Source organism: Syzygium oleosum, unplaced genomic scaffold (genome assembly GCF_021117445.2).
Source record: "Syzygium oleosum isolate NSW1041296 unplaced genomic scaffold, Sole_v2.1 Sole_v2.07, whole genome shotgun sequence".
In the NCBI taxonomy this organism is placed as follows: domain Eukaryota; kingdom Viridiplantae; phylum Streptophyta; class Magnoliopsida; order Myrtales; family Myrtaceae; genus Syzygium; species Syzygium oleosum.
This window is the reverse complement of record NW_026607491.1, coordinates 5,215,987-5,234,169: the sequence shown is the minus strand read 5'-3', so window position 1 is coordinate 5,234,169 and position 18,183 is coordinate 5,215,987. Positions and strand designations below refer to the sequence as shown.

General features: G+C 38.2%; 3 protein-coding genes and 1 pseudogene across 4 annotated transcripts; 3 read left to right on the top strand and 1 right to left on the bottom strand.

Moving 5' to 3' along the window:
• Positions 1-5,446: 5,446 nt before the first annotated feature.
• LOC115674936 (uncharacterized) lies at positions 5,447-6,402 on the top strand (annotated as a pseudogene).
• Positions 6,403-8,608: 2,206 nt separating this feature from the next.
• LOC115677406 (3'-5' exonuclease-like) lies at positions 8,609-9,656 on the top strand. The gene has a single exon (XM_030600574.2). The coding sequence runs from the start codon at positions 8,842-8,844 to the stop codon at positions 9,511-9,513; it is 672 nt and encodes a 223-aa protein (XP_030456434.1). The 5' UTR covers positions 8,609-8,841; the 3' UTR covers positions 9,514-9,656.
• Positions 9,657-11,748: 2,092 nt separating this feature from the next.
• LOC115674580 (3'-5' exonuclease-like) lies at positions 11,749-12,384 on the top strand. The gene has a single exon (XM_030597003.1). It carries the CDS (start codon positions 11,749-11,751, stop codon positions 12,382-12,384), a length of 636 nt encoding a protein of 211 aa, XP_030452863.1.
• Positions 12,385-13,944: 1,560 nt separating this feature from the next.
• On the bottom strand, positions 13,945-17,975 carry LOC115676961 (SNF1-related protein kinase regulatory subunit beta-3). 2 transcript variants are annotated; one of them, XM_030600027.2, is made up of 3 exons: positions 17,586-17,975; positions 14,590-14,681; positions 13,945-14,483 (listed from the first exon to the last, which is right to left on the bottom strand). In XM_030600027.2, the coding sequence occupies exons 2-3, from the start codon at positions 14,614-14,616 to the stop codon at positions 14,157-14,159; spliced, it is 354 nt and encodes a 117-aa protein (XP_030455887.1). In that variant the 5' UTR covers positions 14,617-14,681; positions 17,586-17,975; the 3' UTR covers positions 13,945-14,156. The 2 variants fall into 2 exon arrangements, with proteins under 2 accessions (XP_030455887.1, XP_030455871.1); XM_030600011.2 differs by lacking the exon at positions 17,586-17,975 and adding an exon at positions 14,974-17,357.
• Between the last annotated feature and the right edge of the window lie 208 nt (positions 17,976-18,183).

Below are 18,183 nucleotides of genomic sequence, written 5' to 3'. Positions count from 1 at the left end.
GGCAATATTTACCCGATCTCTAGGGGTCAATCGACTATATTTTTGTTTGAGTTGACTCATATGCTTGTGTTCATAACTATAAGTTCAGCTGTAGAGTTGATTTCCTTTTCTGTCTCTTCGCAGTACTTCTTGCTTACCATGCTGTTTCTGCACACGCAAAATAGAAGCAAAAAGGAAAAAAATATAAAATAGTGATCCTACTTTGTCCGTTCAGGCACTCCATGAGATGTTGATGAGTACATTTCACGACAAATGCAGAGATTCAGAGATATTCAGACTCGTCCCGGTTTGAGCAAACGGTGTTGACTTCGATTTATACTTAGTTTATCCTTCTAGATGAACCCTAATAATTCATTGTCCTGTGTACTTGCCCTAAGCGCAAACTTGCTTGATAAAGTAATGTTTCTACTTATTCTCGATGCCCCACAGGATGTACCTCCTCCTACTTCTCAGGTCAAATGATACACAATACTATTTGTTTCCGCCACAATCTTTACATTCGCTGGGTCGATGGAGACAAGAATTACATGATAATGTCAAACCCCTACCCCTTCGCATGTCCAGAGAGCTCGTTCGGGCGTTTGTTTATGTCCAAGAACTTTAAAAAACAAGAAGCTGACCAAGTCTTGTGGACACAAGTTGTTGGAATCGAACCAGACGTTGAAGCTGTTTAGAGCCCTTTTACGTTCCTTAACAGCTGCTGTATCATGGTTGCATATATTTTATGTGTGAAATGATGACGAGGGGTCTGTTCAATAGTCAAAAGAACAATCGTTAAAATTAATGGTAAGTGCTGTATTATAGCAGCTCCTGTCGATCACCCTATTACTCATTGCTTAGTAGGACAAGGAGGAGGAGAAGGTTTCAAACTGTGGGATTGATTACGTAGGTTTTGGTCATGATGTTGGCTCTGCTTCTACGGCCTTTCGGATATTAATCAATTATGGTAGGACGAATAGCTTCTCGATGCTTTGTTAAGATAGGTCTTGAGATTATCAATTAAGAAATGGGATTTGCTTGATGAGTTATTTTTGAGAAAGGACGAGTGGTTTGATTGCTGAACATTTGGTGACAAAATGCGTAATAATTGAGTACTCGATGAAGTGCGTCTTTCATCGGTTACTATATTTTGTGGTATGGTCATACGTATATTACCGATGCGTTTGGTTATCAGATGGGATAGATTCCATGTTCGAATCACATCGTTTTTCACTTGAAATAATCTCGAAGCGACATGCGTTGTTAGGTGGACAAAGTCTTACTTGATGCACGTGGACAGTGGAGTTTGCATGATTAATAAATACAATCCTCCAAAAAGTAAATATCAATAGTAGTAGTGTTGTGAGAGATGATTAGAAGATTCAATAGGCGAAAGTGTAAATGCTTTGTTCCTCAAAATAATGTCCGTACAGGTGGTGAGGAATGTGCATTGCATCTTGCTGAAGTACAAGTGTCCCTTTATCTTCTCCCTCTTTGTTGGGAGATAAGAACAAAACGACATAAATGAATAATCATTTGTTTTATTTTTGTTCTTATTATCTTCTTTATCGAGACATATCCTCAAGGAAGTCAATGGAGAGCTGAATTACTTGACATCCATGCAAGCTTTTAGCACCAGTAATTCAATAGATGAAAGCATTTTTTTTTAAATGTTTTATCTGCTCATCTGCTCTGTGAAGAGATGTGCTTTGAAATGTCAGGTGAGCTATCAGTAAACTCGGTTAACTTGTAATTGATGTGAACGGCAATCGCTTAACATCAGACCTCGCATGTAAGCCGGACATCAAGCTCGAAATGCACGATACCATAAATGCAATGATGTAAAATAGATAGTAACGAGCAAATAGAATTACAAGAAAGAAGAGCATTGACATTTTGACCTTCGACTAGAGCTGTAATACTTTCGGAGATGATTAATTTTTCATACTATACAAAGAAGATTACAACCACACTCGAATAACTATTTTTCAACTTTAATTACACACAATAACTCACATAATGTTTAGCCTCATAATTCCTTACGAAATAATCTCTTAATTTCATAAAGGAATTAACACAAAAGATTTATTGGCCGTCAAACACTCAACAGGATGCAATTCGCAGTGCAATTGAATGCAACGGACATAACTCACGAAGAAGCCACTTTGCACATCAAATATCACATAAAGACAAACTAATGATCCAAGAAAATATATACACACAAGTTGTGAAGCCCCTTGCCGAATCCAACTTTGATTTCCATATATTTCCTTTCTCATTTTTGCTTGGACGAGTTGTGTGCTTCTTTTTCTTTAGTTTCCTAATTTAGATATCCATTGGATAAAGACCAAATATCTCAAGTAGGAAATTTCTTATGTAAATTTAGACTTTCACTTATGGGCTCAAATTCGAGACGTATTTTAGTAAGATATCCTCCGTAAAGAGCTCGAAAATCTGAAGGAGATTACATTGAGCAAGTGGGACAACAAGGTACTCATGCATCGTCAAATTGAACATGGGTGCCTCGACGCATTTGCTTCTTTCAAGCGCGGGAGAGTCTTGAGGGCATCCTCCGTGAATATGGTCTTTGATGGTTTGGTGTGTTAGGATTAATGAGAACTTTGTGTTTGAGGAAATAATAGCAATTTGTTTTTAATTTCAAAGATAAAAATTTAGCTGAAATTTCTACTTTAGCGTGCATGTCCCGTGCATGTCCCGTGCTTGTCTCGGCCGTTGCTTAAGATTTAAGGAGACTTTTTTATCTAAATTTTCAACTTGGACTTATATTAGGATTAGGATTTCTGGGACTCATCTATATGAGTCTAGCTGAACGGTTAGGTTAAAACAATAGGACCATAATAAACCTATAAAAACATGGCATAATCACCTAATGGACAAGACCTCTAGGGTTCATAATTTGGTGAAAAGACCATGTAGACATCTTAGAAAATAAGTCCATCAAGTTGGTACTGAAAGGGCATTAGTTCGAAATGCACGACGCCGTAAATGCAATGATGTCAAATAGACAGTGACCAGCAGATAGAATGACAAGAAGAGAGAGCATTGGCGTTTTGACCTTCAACTAACGTTCCGATACCTATGAAATTCGTTTTTCATGGATCAATGGTTCGAGAGTGGCTAATTTATTAGCCGATGTACAGAACGAAATCTAGTCTAGATAGAACCGTGTTCATACTACGAATACTATGAAATTTCATAGATGCACTAAACCAAGAAAGGCTTTTTTCGTGTTTTGGCCAAGTAAACATTCATTGTAGTGATGAAAGTGTCTTACAACTCGCAGAATAACAGATCATGGAGATTGGTCATATCAAAAAATAAGGGGTTCGGAGATTAATATCCCAATCCTCAGGACACAAACCCTCTTAGCATGGGTAGCAACCTAATCAGCACAAGTGTTGGCATTTCTACTTATAGGATTTCACTGACATTTCCCAGCTTCTTGCCTAAGTAATCCAGGGGATTGCCTTCTAGTTGACTTGCTGCCTTTTCAGGTTACTAATAACAGCCTTGGAATTTGACATCCTCTGCCATCCTTTTGCAGGTGATAGTTGCAGTGATTCACAAACAGTTAGGCTCTTTCCACCAATCAACATGCCATCATTTGTTCTTGTCTGTCACTCCTATCCCTGCACGAGAATCCTCAATTTCCATCCCAAATGAGTTTCACGTAATCTGTGACATCTCTAAATTAACTCATTCAAGATATTGTCCACTTTTACCCGTCTCATATTTTATCCTTTAGCGTAGAGGCAAGCACTTTCTCAGGAGATCGCCTATCCTACTAGTACTCTAGTCTTGGTTCGTTTAACTCGCATCCGTGAAATAATTATAGTTTTTATATAGATATCGCTCTCCTCTTGTTTGGTGCATGTACGATTTATTCCTGCCCCCTTCGCCATCCTAAAAGCTTGCCAAGAGCAGTTCCCTGTCCAAACCCTTTGGCCCCGGCGATCACTTTCCGCCCTCATTGGACCGGGTCATTAAATAACCCAAGTGTTTGGCAGTCCTCATCCGTGTCTTTGAGAGGTGCCTCTACCCTCTTTTTGCTGCGTTTCTCCGACTTCATGTTACAGAACTCGGTGATGGCCCTTTTGATCTTTCGCGCCACCTACACAGGTTCGGTATGCCACCAACGAAAGAAGCTTCGTTCCTGGCCTTCTGTGAGTACCGCAAGACAAAAGCCACCCTGGTTAGAAATTCCTCTTTCCTTTCCCTCGAGTTGACATTGCTCTATCAATTCAGCATCCATCCATCCATAGCTTAAATGACTTTTTTATTGAATCTCATCCCCAGTTCTTCAAATTCAGGCGCAAGCAATCCATTCGCAACTAAGGAACATAGATTCTCTGTTGTTTCCTAGGAAAATTTCAATAATGGCCTGAAGTGCCGTTATTTTCTCTCAAATAAGGGCATGAAGTGACATGTCAATCTCAAATAAGCGCCTAAAGTGGCCATAGTAGTTTCAAATAAGATTCTGACCTCGCCGGTCGCCGATGGAGAAGGGCATTTTTGTTTAAAGACAATTTTAATTTTAATTTATTTTTTCTATTTTTCCTTTTTTCCTTTCCTGGTTTTCTCTTTCTTCTTCGCCAGTGGCCAGCGACTGGCCACCGGCGAAGCTCGGAAAGGGCTGGACGAGGGACAGTGGCTGGTCGCCGGCCACCGAAATCAATCACCGGCAAAGAACAAAGAGAAAGCCAGAAAAAGAAAGTAAAAGAAAAGAAAGGAAAAAGAAAGAAAGAAAAGGAAAAAAATTAAAAAAAAGTTAAAAGATGAAAATGCCCTTACCATCTGGAAAATCAAACCCTTCTTGGAAATAGACATAGCCACTTTAGGCCCGAGCGGTGGCCGACGAGGTTGCTGGAAGAGGGTCAGCCTCGCTAGATTTGGTAAGGGTAGCCCTCGCCAGGGCACGACCTCGCCGGGTATCGTTTGCGCCAAGGCAACGCTTGGTGAGGGTTGACCTTGCCAGATCTAGCCCGAGTGAGGCCGACCCTCACCTAGGCGAGGGCAGCCCGCCCGGCCATGGCTGGTCACCGGCAAAGGGAGGAAGAAAAAAAAAAGAAAAAAATATTAAAAAACTCGAAAAAAACTAAAATTTTATTAAAAATTGTTCATGTGAGCGCCAGCGGTGCCATGTAAGCCAGCCAACGTCTACATCAGCAATATCCTGTCAAAATTAGCCAGAAGAACTAAATTGACACTATGTTAAAAGGTTTATGACTAAATAGGCACTAAAAAAAGTTTAAAACTAAATTGGCACAAATGCCGTAGGTTTATGACTTTTCTAACACTTTTCTCTTCAACTTCAAGTTTCCTAATTCAACACGGTTTAGATTTATCATAAAAAGTGAATATTTCCTACATATTTTCGACGAATCAATTCGTGTTAACTCTATCGCTCTTTTAGGTACTCCTCCTTTTACTCAATCTTTAGGGCAATATGTTTTATATTCATACAGTTCTCTTCTACGACGATGAAATCATGACGTGGGTCACCGATGAGCCCGCCGTCGTTAGCTGTTGGATTCACGAGGTCGAGCGCATCCACCGTCACAGGCTCAGTAGGCTGATCGTTGGCCTTGATACTGTGTGGTGCCTGACATTTGACCCCCAGAAGGACATTCACCGAGTCGCGATCATCCATCTCTGCGTCAGCCATAAGTGACTCATCTTCCAGCCCCTTCACACGATGTACATTCCCAGGTCGCTCTTCGTGTTCCTTGCCAACGTGTACTACACTTTTGTCAGAGTCGGCGTGGATCAGAACGCAAGGAAGCTAACCAAAGACTATGGACTCAATGTGTCGTGACATCCTGGATTGGCATTGGAGAGGTTGAACAATGACTTGTGGGGGACAATGGTCTCAAGGAGCTGTCCGAGGGGATCTCCATAAGGAGCTCGAAAAGTCGAAGGAGATTACATTGAGCAAGTGGGACAACAAGGTGCTCATGGATCATCAAATCGAGTAGAGGTGTCTCAACACGTTCGCTTCTTTCGAGCTCGGAGAGTTTTGAGGGCATCCTCCATGAATATGGTCTTTGATGGTTTGGTGTCTTAGGATTATGAGAACATGTTTCTGGAAATAATAGCAATTTGTTTTTAATTTCAGAGATAAAAGTTTAGCCGAAATTTCTACTTTACCGTGCATGTGCCGTGCACGTGCCGTTTTTTCTCGGCTGTTGCTTAAAATTTAAGGAGGCTTTTTCACCTAAATTTTTAACTTGGACTTATATTAGGATTAGGATTTCCGGGACTTATCTATATGAGTCTAGCTGACTGGTTTGTGTGTTGGGACTTATATTAGTTTTGACGGCATCATGGGTGAATAGGGTCTTTGATGGTTGGTGTGTTAGGATCGATGAGAAGTTCGTGTTTGAGGAATATATTTACCCTTGATTTTCATGAATTTCGCTTTGAAAAAAAGTAGAGAATGTACTTACGGAAATTTTGCAACTTATGTGATTGTCTGCGACTTATTTTTTCATCCAAATATTGTTTGACTATGTTTCATGAAACATCGTTTTTGTTTCCAAATATATTTACGGTACCGATCGTCCTTTCTTTTATGAAAAAAAAGGTTACGAAGCACGGATACACAGATAGATTACAATTTCCCTTCTACATGCTGCAAAAACTTAAGAAATACTCCACATCATATTATAATCAAGTTCTCCATAAAAGGCAATGAAAACTAATTATTGATATCATATTTCTTTTTCAGTTTTCAACCAATATTTTGTTAATCAAATTTATTTACCTTTATTACGTACTATTCTTTTACTTTATTGTATGGTGCTTTATTTTTAATGACTTGAGTGTATAGCATATTCTAAAATACAAGTAAGATACAAATTCAAAATTAAGAAGAATACACGTAAACTGAATCCAAAGTTATTGTATATGGAAAGATGCTCCATTCTAAAACTTTATGAAGCTATTATACGCTTGACTTTGGTGATTCGACATGGTTAAATAAATAAATTTTTTTCATGAAGATAAATAATTTAAGTCATAGTTTTCTCCGTATAATGTAGTCTTGCAGAATACAAATTAAACCAGATATACGTAATTAATTGCACGGGTAGCATCCGGAGATGATTCCACTTTTCATATTACATACTCTTAATTCGAAAACCAACCTATCTGGGCTAGATTCTGTTTCCCTAATTGAAGACTTGTCTTCCATGGATTTGAAAAATAGGTGTAATTATATATTAACATAGGTATTAAATAATCAAAAAAGGAATTTGTACCGATGGGTGAGATTCAAGTAATTTCAGTTAAACTATAGTACACATCATTGTGATTATTAATATTGAACAGTTATGATTTTAATTTTAAAAAATAGAAACCATAACGATAAAATAGTCCTATCTTGATTTTGCGCGCACAATTATGTATGTATTTGAGGATTTTTCATTCTTTGATTCATAAAATTTATGATAAAATAATTTAATGGTCTGCTCCTTGACCTCAATAGAAATAGCTATTCCATGAAATGTATGAATAATCCCAGTTTCCCTTCTTCGAAAACGCTATTGCAATTTTGGTAGTACAATTTTTTTTACTAATAGGATATAATTTACTGGGATGCTATCTGATTATTAATAATCACAATCTGTCAGTTTTATTTGTGGTTCTAAAGAATAACTTATAAATTCGATAAAGATTGAAAATCACAAATCAAATACTTAAAAAATATATCGTACGATTTATAATTACAATCTAATTTGCCGTTACTATTATTATTATAGGAGAATATGTATTTCATAAAGTTAATCATGACAAAAATGTATTAAATCGTATCATATTTGTGTTGGGCTAGCCGAGCACTAGAAAAGGAAATCACCTTTCCATTAGTTAGGGATGCTGATTGGTAATTATGTATTATGGGATTTTTCTATAATTATGTTTCAATTTACACTCTAACTGCAATTGACCACTCTTATTAGAACATATCACGCAACTCTAATTTGAATTAGGTCGCTATAAACACTATGTCGTTCATGTTTTGTCCGACTCTAAAGATCGACAACCGAAACCCTAAGAATGTTCCTCTTTCCACATCCATAGTTGCTAGAGGACACAACCTTATGATTTCAAAAGACTGTTACGCCCTTCACAGAAGGCAATGTTGATTTATCTGGTGCATAGTTTCACTTATTTTTAGTTTTTTTTAATCAGTACTTACACTTTAATTTAATGAACCCACCAAAAAAAAAAAGAGTAGAGGTCGAGTTGCGAAAAGATAAGACTCCTACAGAACCCGCTAAAGAAAAATACTCCGAAATTAAAATGCGTAAATCTTTCCATTACATTTTAAGATTTAAAACATCGACCATTGATTAAGTCCCATTACCAAGAAAAAAATATCTCTAAAATGTCAGCAAGCTCCGGAGATTTCAACAAGAATGTCGATTTTAAGTTCATAAATAAAATTTTGTGAAACTCAAAATACAGAAATTTTGTCGGTACGACCATGAAAAATCGCTAGGAAAATTGGACCGCAAGTTTAGACTGAACCGCACTTTGACAAAGGAATCTCTCTCTTAAACTTCGAGCAAAAGCAAATAACTTCGGAACGAAGTTAGAAGACAAAATGTAAGAGAGAAAGTAGATTGACTACTCGATTGCAATGGCGATTATGTTGGTCGTTGTAAAAGTTTAGAAAACGATCTACTCGAACTTTCCTAATTCAACACAGATTAGACTGAATGTTTCCTAATTCAACTCTACTTAGACTATGACTGAAGCTTATATGTATCGACATGATCCCTCCATGTTCATTCGATCGCTGCTTTACGTACTCTTGCTTTTACTCGAGATTTGGGGAATATGTTTTCTGTTCGCACAATCCTCTTCTACGAGGATGAAATCAAGACATGGGTTACCGACGAGCCCGCTGTGGTTAGCCGCTGGATTCGCGAGGTCGAGTGCTTCCACCGTCGCAAGCTCGGGAGGCTGATCGTTGGCCTCGATACCGAGTGGTGCCCGAGTTCCAAGTCCAATAGCGACTTTGACCGGGTGGCGACCCTCCAGCTCTGCGTCGGCCACAAGTGTCTCATCTTCCAGCTCCTTCACGCGAGGTATATTCCCGAGTCGCTCTTCGTGTTCCTCGCCAATGCGAACTACACTTTCGTCGGAGTCGGCGTGGATGAAGATGCGAGGAAGCTCACCAATGACTATGGACTCGACGTGTCGTGCACCATCGACATCCGTGGACTGGCAGTGAGGAGGTTGCGGAACGACTTGTGGGGTTACAAGGGTCTCAAGAAGCTATCCAAGGAGATCCTCCATAAAGAGCTCGAAAAGCCGAAGGAGATTACATTAAGCAGGTGGAACAACAAGGCGCTCACGGATCGTCAAATTGAGTACGGTTGCCTCGACGCCTTCGCTTCTTTCGAGCTCGGGAGAGTTTTGAGGGCATCGTTGGTGAATAGGGTCTTTGATGGTTGGTGCGTTAGGATCGACGAAAGCTTCTTGTTTCGGGAAGATATATACCCTTGATCTTCACGAATTTCACTCAAAAAAGTTTAGGGAAACGTACCAACGAAAAGTTTGCAGCTTTTATAATTGTTTCTGACATACTTTTTCATCCAATTGTTGTTTGACTATGTTTCATGAAATGATCATAGTTTTCTTTCCACTTATATTTTCTGTACCATTCTATTCATGTGTAATCTCTAACATACTCAAACTTTTCACTTGGAAAGACGGCTAGTGCTCCTTCTTTTATTGAAAAAAGTTGGTTTTATTATCCGTGCTTTGCAGGGATATGTTATCAGTTCCCATTCTAAAAGCAATGTAAAGCAATTATTGATGTGACAATTTCCTTTCTCTTTAGTTCCTAGCCAGTTTTGAGGGCATCATCGGTGAATGGAGTCTTTGATGATTGGTGTGTTAGGATTGACGACAACTTCTCGTTTAAGGAAGATATTTACCCTTTGATCTTCATGAATTTCACTCTGAAAAGTTCAGAGAATGTACCCACGAAAATTTTGCAGCTTTATAAGATCGTTTGTGACTTTTTTTTCATGCAAATATTGTTTGACTATGTTTCATGAAATGGTCATCTTTCCCAATATATCTACGGTACTATTCTTTAACTTCATTGTATTGTGATTTGAGCAAACAGAATCCAAGGTAATTGGATTTGGAATTAGACTTCGTTGTAAAACTTTATGAAGCAATGAAAACTTTTGATTAATAAAGATTATATTCGCTTGACTTTTGTAAAATAATACTATATCGATTTCGCGCAAGCAATTATTTATGTACTTGAGGATTTTCTTATATGAATGCTTTAAATCTTCTTTTCTTGGCTTTTTCATGTACATGAAGTGTGCCCTTTTGCTAGTCTAGGTTATTTCTCTAATTAGTTCGGCAAGTGAACAGAAGAAAAGTCGAAAAAAGCTTACTTTAGGAGATATCGTCTTTAACATATAGGATCTTGTGATCAAGTGGGCCTTCACTTAACAACATGATTTTTTGTAAAGAATAATTATTAAATTATCGGTCTATTTCTGATGAAATAGCAATTCTTTTGTTGTTTTTTCAGAGTTTATCAGGAACTACTGTTCATGTGGGATAGCTATCTTTTTCTTATTTGTGATGTTGAACAACAACATTTAAATTCAAGAAATTCTACAAATTGAATAATGATAAATGTTACTGTGAAATCAATAATTAACAATCTAGACTGTATTTGGTTTTTATAACTTATGAATTGTTACAGGAGGATATGTATTTGATAGAATTTATCATATAACATTTATGATATCGTATCGTATTTATTAAGAGGAAATTAACTTTCCACCAGTAGTTGGTGTCGATCGGAAACCTAAAATTTTCTTATTTCCAGATCCATAAATAGCTAATGGCACGACCTTATTATTTTAAAAGACTAGTTTGCCCTTCACAGAAAAGGAAAGGGCATTGGTTGGTTACTTCTCCATGGAGAAAATTCTTAAGAAAATCATCAACCTTAAAAAACAATGTTGCTTTATTTGGGCTAATTAAAAAAAAAAAGCACTAACTTTATCTTGAGTGACAATTTTGGTCCAAACTTTTTTTTTGTTTTAATAAAAAAACACCAACTTTTACTTGAGTTTCAAATTGTTCGGGTCAGATTTGAGATTTAAGTAAAATTTTGTGATTTTTTATAAGATAAAAAAAATTTATGCCAGAATTGTCAGTCAAGGTACGCTTTTTTTTTGGAATTAGGCCTGCTTTATATTGAGTATAGTTTCTCACTTGTTATCTTTTTTTTATTAGTACCTGCGCTTCTATAAACCCACCAAAAAAATAGAGGTCGAGTTGTGAAAAATACTCTTGTAGATATCGCAAAAAAAAAAATGCCCCAAAATTAAAATTACAAATATTTTCATTTCAATTCAAATTCAATGTGTCAAGCATTAATAAAGTCCAATTACCATCTACAAAATTTTTAAAATGTCAGCAAGCTCCAGAGCATTTAACGATTTTTGTGAAATTCAAAGAACAAATATTTAATTAGCACGTTTATTAAAAAAAAATTCGATTGAAATATATCGAGAAATCTCAGCCGTTCCTCTTAAAAAATTACGTATCTCCACAGAAAAGGAAACTAAGTTTTTGGGACGAGAGAGAAAGTGAATATTTCCTAATTCAACTCAACCGAAGCCTATATATATATATTGCATGATCTCTTCGTGTTTATTTCATCGCTCCTTTACGTACTCTTGCTTATGCTCAAGTGAGATTATGTTTTCCATTCACACGATTCTCTTCTACGGCAATGAAATCACGACATGGGTCACCGACGAGCCCGCCGTGGTTACCTGCTGGATTCGCGAGGTCGAGCATGTCCACTGTCGCAGGCTCGGTAGGCTGATCGCCGGCCTCGGTACTGAGTGGTGCGTGAGTTCCGAGCCCAATGACGGCATTTACCGGGTCGCGACCCTCCGGCTCTGTGCCGGCCATAAGTGCCTCATATTCCGGCCCCTTCACGCGAGGTACATTCCCAGGTCGCTCTTCGTGTTCCTCGCCAATGCAAACAACACTTTCGTCGGAGTCGGCGTGGCTGAAGGGGCGAGGAAGCTCGCCAAAGACTATGGGCTCTACGTGTCGTGCACCGTCGACATCCGCCGATTGGCAGCAGAAAGGTTGCGAAACGACTTGTGGGGTTACAAGAATCTCAAGGAACTGTCCAAGGAGATCCTCCATAAAGAGCTCGAAAAACCAAAAGAGATCACTTCGAGCAGGTGGGACAAGAAGGCACTCACGGATCATCAAATAGAGTACGGATGCCTCGACGCGTTCGCTTCTTTCGAGCTTGGGAGAGTTTTGAGGGCATCATCGGTGAATAGGGTCTTCGATGGTTTGGTGTGTTCAAATTGATGAGAACTTCGTGTTTAAGGAAGAAATTTACCCTTGATGTTCATGAATTTCACTCTGAAAATTTCAGAGAATGTGTTTAGAAAGAATTTGCAACTTATATGAATTGTTTTTTCATCCAAATATTGTTCGACCAATGAAATCATCATCGTGTTTTTCCAACTATACTTATGAAATTTCTTTTATGAAAAAAGATTAATTTTAATACCCGTGCTCTACATGGATAATTCCCCTTCTACATGTGGCAAAAACTTGAGAAATACTTTATATCATATAATAATCAATTTCTCCATAGAAAGCAATGAAAACTAATTATTGATGTCATATTTTCTTATTTTTAGTTTTCAACCGATTTTTTGTTAATCATTTTTTTTTATATTTATCATGTACTATTCTTTTGCTTTATTGCCTGGTGATTTACTTTAATGACTTCGTAGTGTCTAGCATATCGTCTTATATAAAATACAAATACAAATTAAGAAAAATACACGTAATATAATATAAAGTAATTGAATTTAGAATGATAATCCGTTCTGAAACTTTATGAAGCAATGAAAATTTTAGTCGATAAGGTTATATAGCTTCACTTTGGTAATTTGGGATGGTTATATTAACAAATTTAAGTATTAGGTTTCTACGTATAACACAGTCTCGTAGAATACGAATAAAACCATATATAAGTAACTGCACAATGTAGAATCCCGAGATGATTTCGGTTTTCATATTACATATTCTTAATTCAGAAAACAACCTATGTATGGTCCATTTGTTTCACCGAAAGTTTCTTGTCGCTGGAAAATAATTTTAGAAAATTCAATTTTAAAGAAAGTAGACCTTGTGCTGAAAACAAATTGAAAAATTTTGTTTTATGATATTGGCTATTAAGTGAATCCCTTAAGGCGGTTTTTATATTTATAAATGTAAGCTGTTTTGATGGATTACAAAATAAACAAAGAAGATGTTGATTCTAGTTTGTTAGTCATTTTATGCATTTATAACGATACTAACTGTTTTCAGTGGGTTCACTTATTAATAAACATTGTAAAATCAATTTTTTGAACTTGTTTTCAACATAAACAAACACCAAAAAGATGGTTTTACTTTTACTTTCTCTAAGCTTGAATTTTCTAAAAATATTTCCAAAGACAAAGGCCAGATCCTGCTTCCTAATTAAATACTTGTATGTTGAATGGATCTAAGTGTAATTGTATGCCAAAAAATTTATGTATTAAATAACCAAAAAGAATTTTTGTTGTATCAATGAGTGAATTTTAAATATTTTGTGTTAAACTGTATCATTTAATTTGTGTTGTAATTATGTATATATTGTTGTACAAAATGTATTTCCCGGTCTAATATAAAGTTTCCAATCGCTCCAAATCACCGAACCCTACACACATCCCTACCACAAGCCTTAGCTGAAAAGAAACTCTCAAATGTTAATTATCGCTCCGGTTGCTACTAGTTTTATGATTAGCGCTATTTCTTAAACTGACTCTAGAACGTCAAAAGTTGCTTTGTAAAGCAATTCCAAGCGCGATCTTAGAAGGGGCAAGAAGAGCATCCCTCCCAATGCTCAATCCAAGCACTAGAGACTACTTGTATTGTAAACAAATGATGTCGAATGACATGGAGCATCAACCAAGCACAGGATGAACCTCTGAGAAACAATAAGTATTCGGCTTAGCTACTTCGAGTCATTTTCTTTTCGAGGTACTACCGTCGCATGAAGGACAATCGAATCGTAACCCGATGAAACGTGAAAATAAATTCCATCAAGAGCTGGTCCCCCCTCTTCTCTGAACTGCTTTGTACAACACGACACTGACGTACTTGGAATGGAAGCGGTGGGTGAACCCGAGAGCCACGACGGAGCGCGGAGCCTCCTGGTTCTCGATGTAGAGGTGGTTTAGAAGCACGCTCATGGGAGGTGGAAGGCTTTCGGAGGCATCTCTGGTCGCAGGGCAGCCGAGCAAAGGGTTCCGAAGTTGCTGCGGAAAGAGAGGCGGGTCTCGTGCCTCATCTTCGTTCATGGCATACGCGCTGTTGTAACTTGAATCGGGGGATCTTGGAAGCTCAAAACCCACCACGGTTCGTTCTTCCTGCACAAATAATTACTCCATTTATTTATTTAGCAAAAAAAAAATTACTCCATTTATTTTACTTCAGCAAGGTCAAGCTATGTAACTACAGAGGCTCACAACTTACGGGATCCTCAGGACACTGATTACTCATCTTGAGAATGACACAAGTCTAGCAGCAAATATTCATCAAGGAGCGAATTTATGCTATTGATAAACCTGGAAAAGTGACAATGATTAGAAAGGCCTACATAATAGAGTATCTGGGGGAACAAAACAACCAGAAAAGGCGAGAAACTAATGAAAAGACAAGAAAGAAAGATCTGATCAATTGCTTCATCACAATCCATAGTTACTGTAAAAGGATTATAGATCCCAAGAAGCACGCATAACGTGAAATATCCTTTAAGATAAAATTTAAGCATAGAGAGCAAGACAGTACAATTACAAGCAGACCTATTTTTATGCCATTGGAAATTCTAGGAAGTAATAGAAAGGGAATGAAGAGTACCAAGGACTTAACCACTGCAGCTGGCAACAAGGAAAGACTATGTTGAAAGACTTGTAATGGCCATGAGAACCAGTTCTAAATCCAAACGGGCTTAAACACCATCCTCCCATCCGTACCCTGACCTCAGACCGTGGTCGTCAAAGGCGGCGCATAGGCCCCAGTCAAAGGTCGTTGCCAGCCGCTGAGAGATTGCAGATGAGCAGAGGAAGGAGGGAGAGAGACATAGTGAACCAAGAGAGGAGGAAGAGCCGAGCATGAACAGAGGGGGAGGGGCCGACGGTGGCGAGGAGGGGGTTGACAGCAAGCGGACAGTGATGGGTGGTAGAAGAGAGATGAGGGTTTGTTGGTATGGAGGCTAGGGTCTGTGGGGATTGAGATGCTTGGGATTTGCACGGAGGCAAATTGATGTTTTCAGTGAGATTTGTCTGAAAGTATGAGAGTTGTATTTTTAAAGAATAATGATATGTAAGTGTTCATAGGACAAAATGTGAAGTTTGTTTTTGGTATTTTCCCATTAATTTATGATAGTACTGAAATAAGACAAACTCAATTAAGCAATTCAAATCCTACTGTAAATGAAATGGGTCAATAATTTTTTGTGTGTATGTTTAAATGCGATTGTTTTAAAGGAAAAAAAAAACTTTGTTGAAATATCTTACATGTCAAAGTTCAACTATATCTTCTCCTTTATCATACATCTTAGTCAAAACTTCGTATTAAGCAGTGTATTTTGCTTATTATGCCTATTTTCGCAAAAAACTAAGTTCAGGTCATTTACCAAATTTTATAACTCAATCCACTTCGATTGTAAATCCACTATTCATAAATTTGATAATTCAATTCACCATTTGTATCTCGATGTGAAAAGCGGTTTGCCATGTCACATGTTATATATATAAATTGTATCCTTCTCCATTTTCAAGCATGGAAACTTGCGCTCACTAAGGCATACCAGGGGGGAAAAGCTATAATCTTGTATGATATTGAATACAATGAAAATAATCCATGTTCAGTGAGTAAGAGCTTGAAAATACTATTAATCATAAATGAGAGAGTAGAGCAGATTGTACAAGTCCTTGACTTGAGCTAGAATTTATTTAATCATATATTTTTAACATGCCAACCCTGTGCCAAACTCCAAGTGGAGCGAGTTGCATGCAGCAAAATGTAGTATTGTTTAAGTTCAACAAATTAAGGGGAAAAAAGGTATAACTGCCCAAGTGCAAAGCATAGAAGGGAAAATTAGGACAGCTTCCACCTGTTAGAATTAGAAAATAGGGTCACTAGAACTAACTATGCAGGGAGTGTTGATTGAAGTCGAAGGGAGACAACACACAGCCAGAGAAAAACAGAAACTAGAGCAGTTTACAATTAAACCCTCCTAAACTCCATCGCTAGATTTTGCATAATATGCTCCCAAAAGGCAAAGAAAAATTTTAGGTGACTTGGTGCAAAGGGCACAATATGCTGTATACTTTTGGAAATAGATTGCCAGATGTACTTTGTCCGGAAGAATCGGCATTGGACGGAAAAAGTGCCCAAAAAAGGAATTCCAAGGTTTCAATATGTTCATCACCTAACTCCAAGTTTACTAACCTAGGTTTCAAGAATCTAGTATATCTCATTTTCAACCATCAAAAGATAGGAAGAAAAATAGTTACAAAACTGATAGAATGGAGGAGCCTTTCTTGAGCATATCCATACTGATAACCCAAGCATTCATCAAATAAGGTCTAAGAAGAGTTAACCCATGGGTCAGTTGACAAGGAACCAAGCCTTGTATATATGCTCTCGTAACAGTCTAAGCTCCAAATATCTCAGATTGCCCAAGCTCAAGCCTCAATGGAGGGCAATTATTTCAACACAAGTCAGAGAAGACCTGCAATCATTCAACTTTGAACTCCTGTACTTGGTGCTGGCACAAACTTGCTGTGCGCTGGACTGTCCAACAGAACATTTTACCAGAAAATAGACTGGTAAGAACCAGAAAATTCTCCATTTCCATTTTAGTACATTGAACTATTAGAATTGGCCACACTTCATAAAGATTAAACAGCACATCCCCACAATTATCCACTTCAAAAAGGAATAAGAACTTGGCTTTGTGTTTCCAAGAGGGGGCTTAAATTCTATTTCTATCTTCCCCCTAACCCGCCTTATCATTCCAAATTAAATATTCTTCAAGCTCGTGGAGCGAAATCAATCCTTTGAAGCTACCAGCAAATTGCAGATATAGTCTTTGCAAGCAGTCCCACAGCTGCCCTAAATAATTATCATCCCACACAAAATCAATCCAAAAACACTTCTTCCCCATCCGACATAGCGCGAGTCCCACCGCAATCACGGCATTAACCAGAGAGAGACAGGCCACAGTTCACAGCCAATCAAGTTCCTAACCCCACACAACCCCTCCCCCGTCCACCCAAAATCCGACCCCCTCATCTCACACAACCCCTACACAAGTTAACTCGCGCGCCAACACCCAACAACGATAACGAAACGAACACGAACAGAACACGCTCCTTGGACGAATCGAAGCGCAAAGGAGATCAGCTATGTCCTAATCAAACGCTACTCAGGATGCAAAATTCGAAAGGGGAAAGAAAACTAACCTGATGGGGTCAATTCTATTCCAACAATCAATCCGTTGCTACCCAAGATCAAATCAGCTCGCGTCAACACTCGAGCAGGCTCGAATCGACCAGATTGGCCCCGCAAACCGATGCGGAAATCCTAAGGAAATCCGAACCCAGCTCGCGAAGGGAGGAGTACCCAGAGGAGAAACCGAGCCAATTCACAAGTGGGCGAGTTCAAAACCGAAGCTTTTGGGGAAACGGGGATGCAAAGGTGGGGGCTTTTGGGGGAACGATGGGTGCGCGGAGGAAGATGAAGAAGAAGAGGAGGAGGAGCGATGGAGAGGGACGTTGAGAATTAAAAGAGAGAGAGAGAGAGAGGAGGAAAGGGGGAATTGGAAGAAATTTCTGAGACAGTTTCCTTAGAAATGGGGAAGGGAAAAAAACAAAGAGGAAATATTAATGTTTATTTCATTTCATTTTATTTATTTTAATTTTTATTTCTTCTGGGAAGAGCGAGTGTCAAGATGACTCGTTCCTCTTTGAAGGATCCGCCAGGAGAATTTGGCTCAGAGACTTTGCCGAATTACCCCGGAAGAGTAATTAAAAAACTACTCCCCTCTCCTCTTGATTTTTG

Coding starts and splice junctions, on each gene's coding strand:
- LOC115677406 (XM_030600574.2), top strand. CDS start 8,842: ATGTTTTCTGTTCGCACAATCCTCTTCTACGAGGATGAAATCAAGACA.
- LOC115676961 (XM_030600027.2), bottom strand. CDS start 14,616: ATGAGTAATCAGTGTCCTGAGGATCCC. Junction 14,484..14,589: donor ATCAGTGTCCTGAGGATCCC/GTAAGTTGTGAG, acceptor TTATTTGTGCAG/GAAGAACGAACCGTGGTGGG.
- LOC115674580 (XM_030597003.1), top strand. CDS start 11,749: ATGTTTTCCATTCACACGATTCTCTTCTACGGCAATGAAATCACGACA.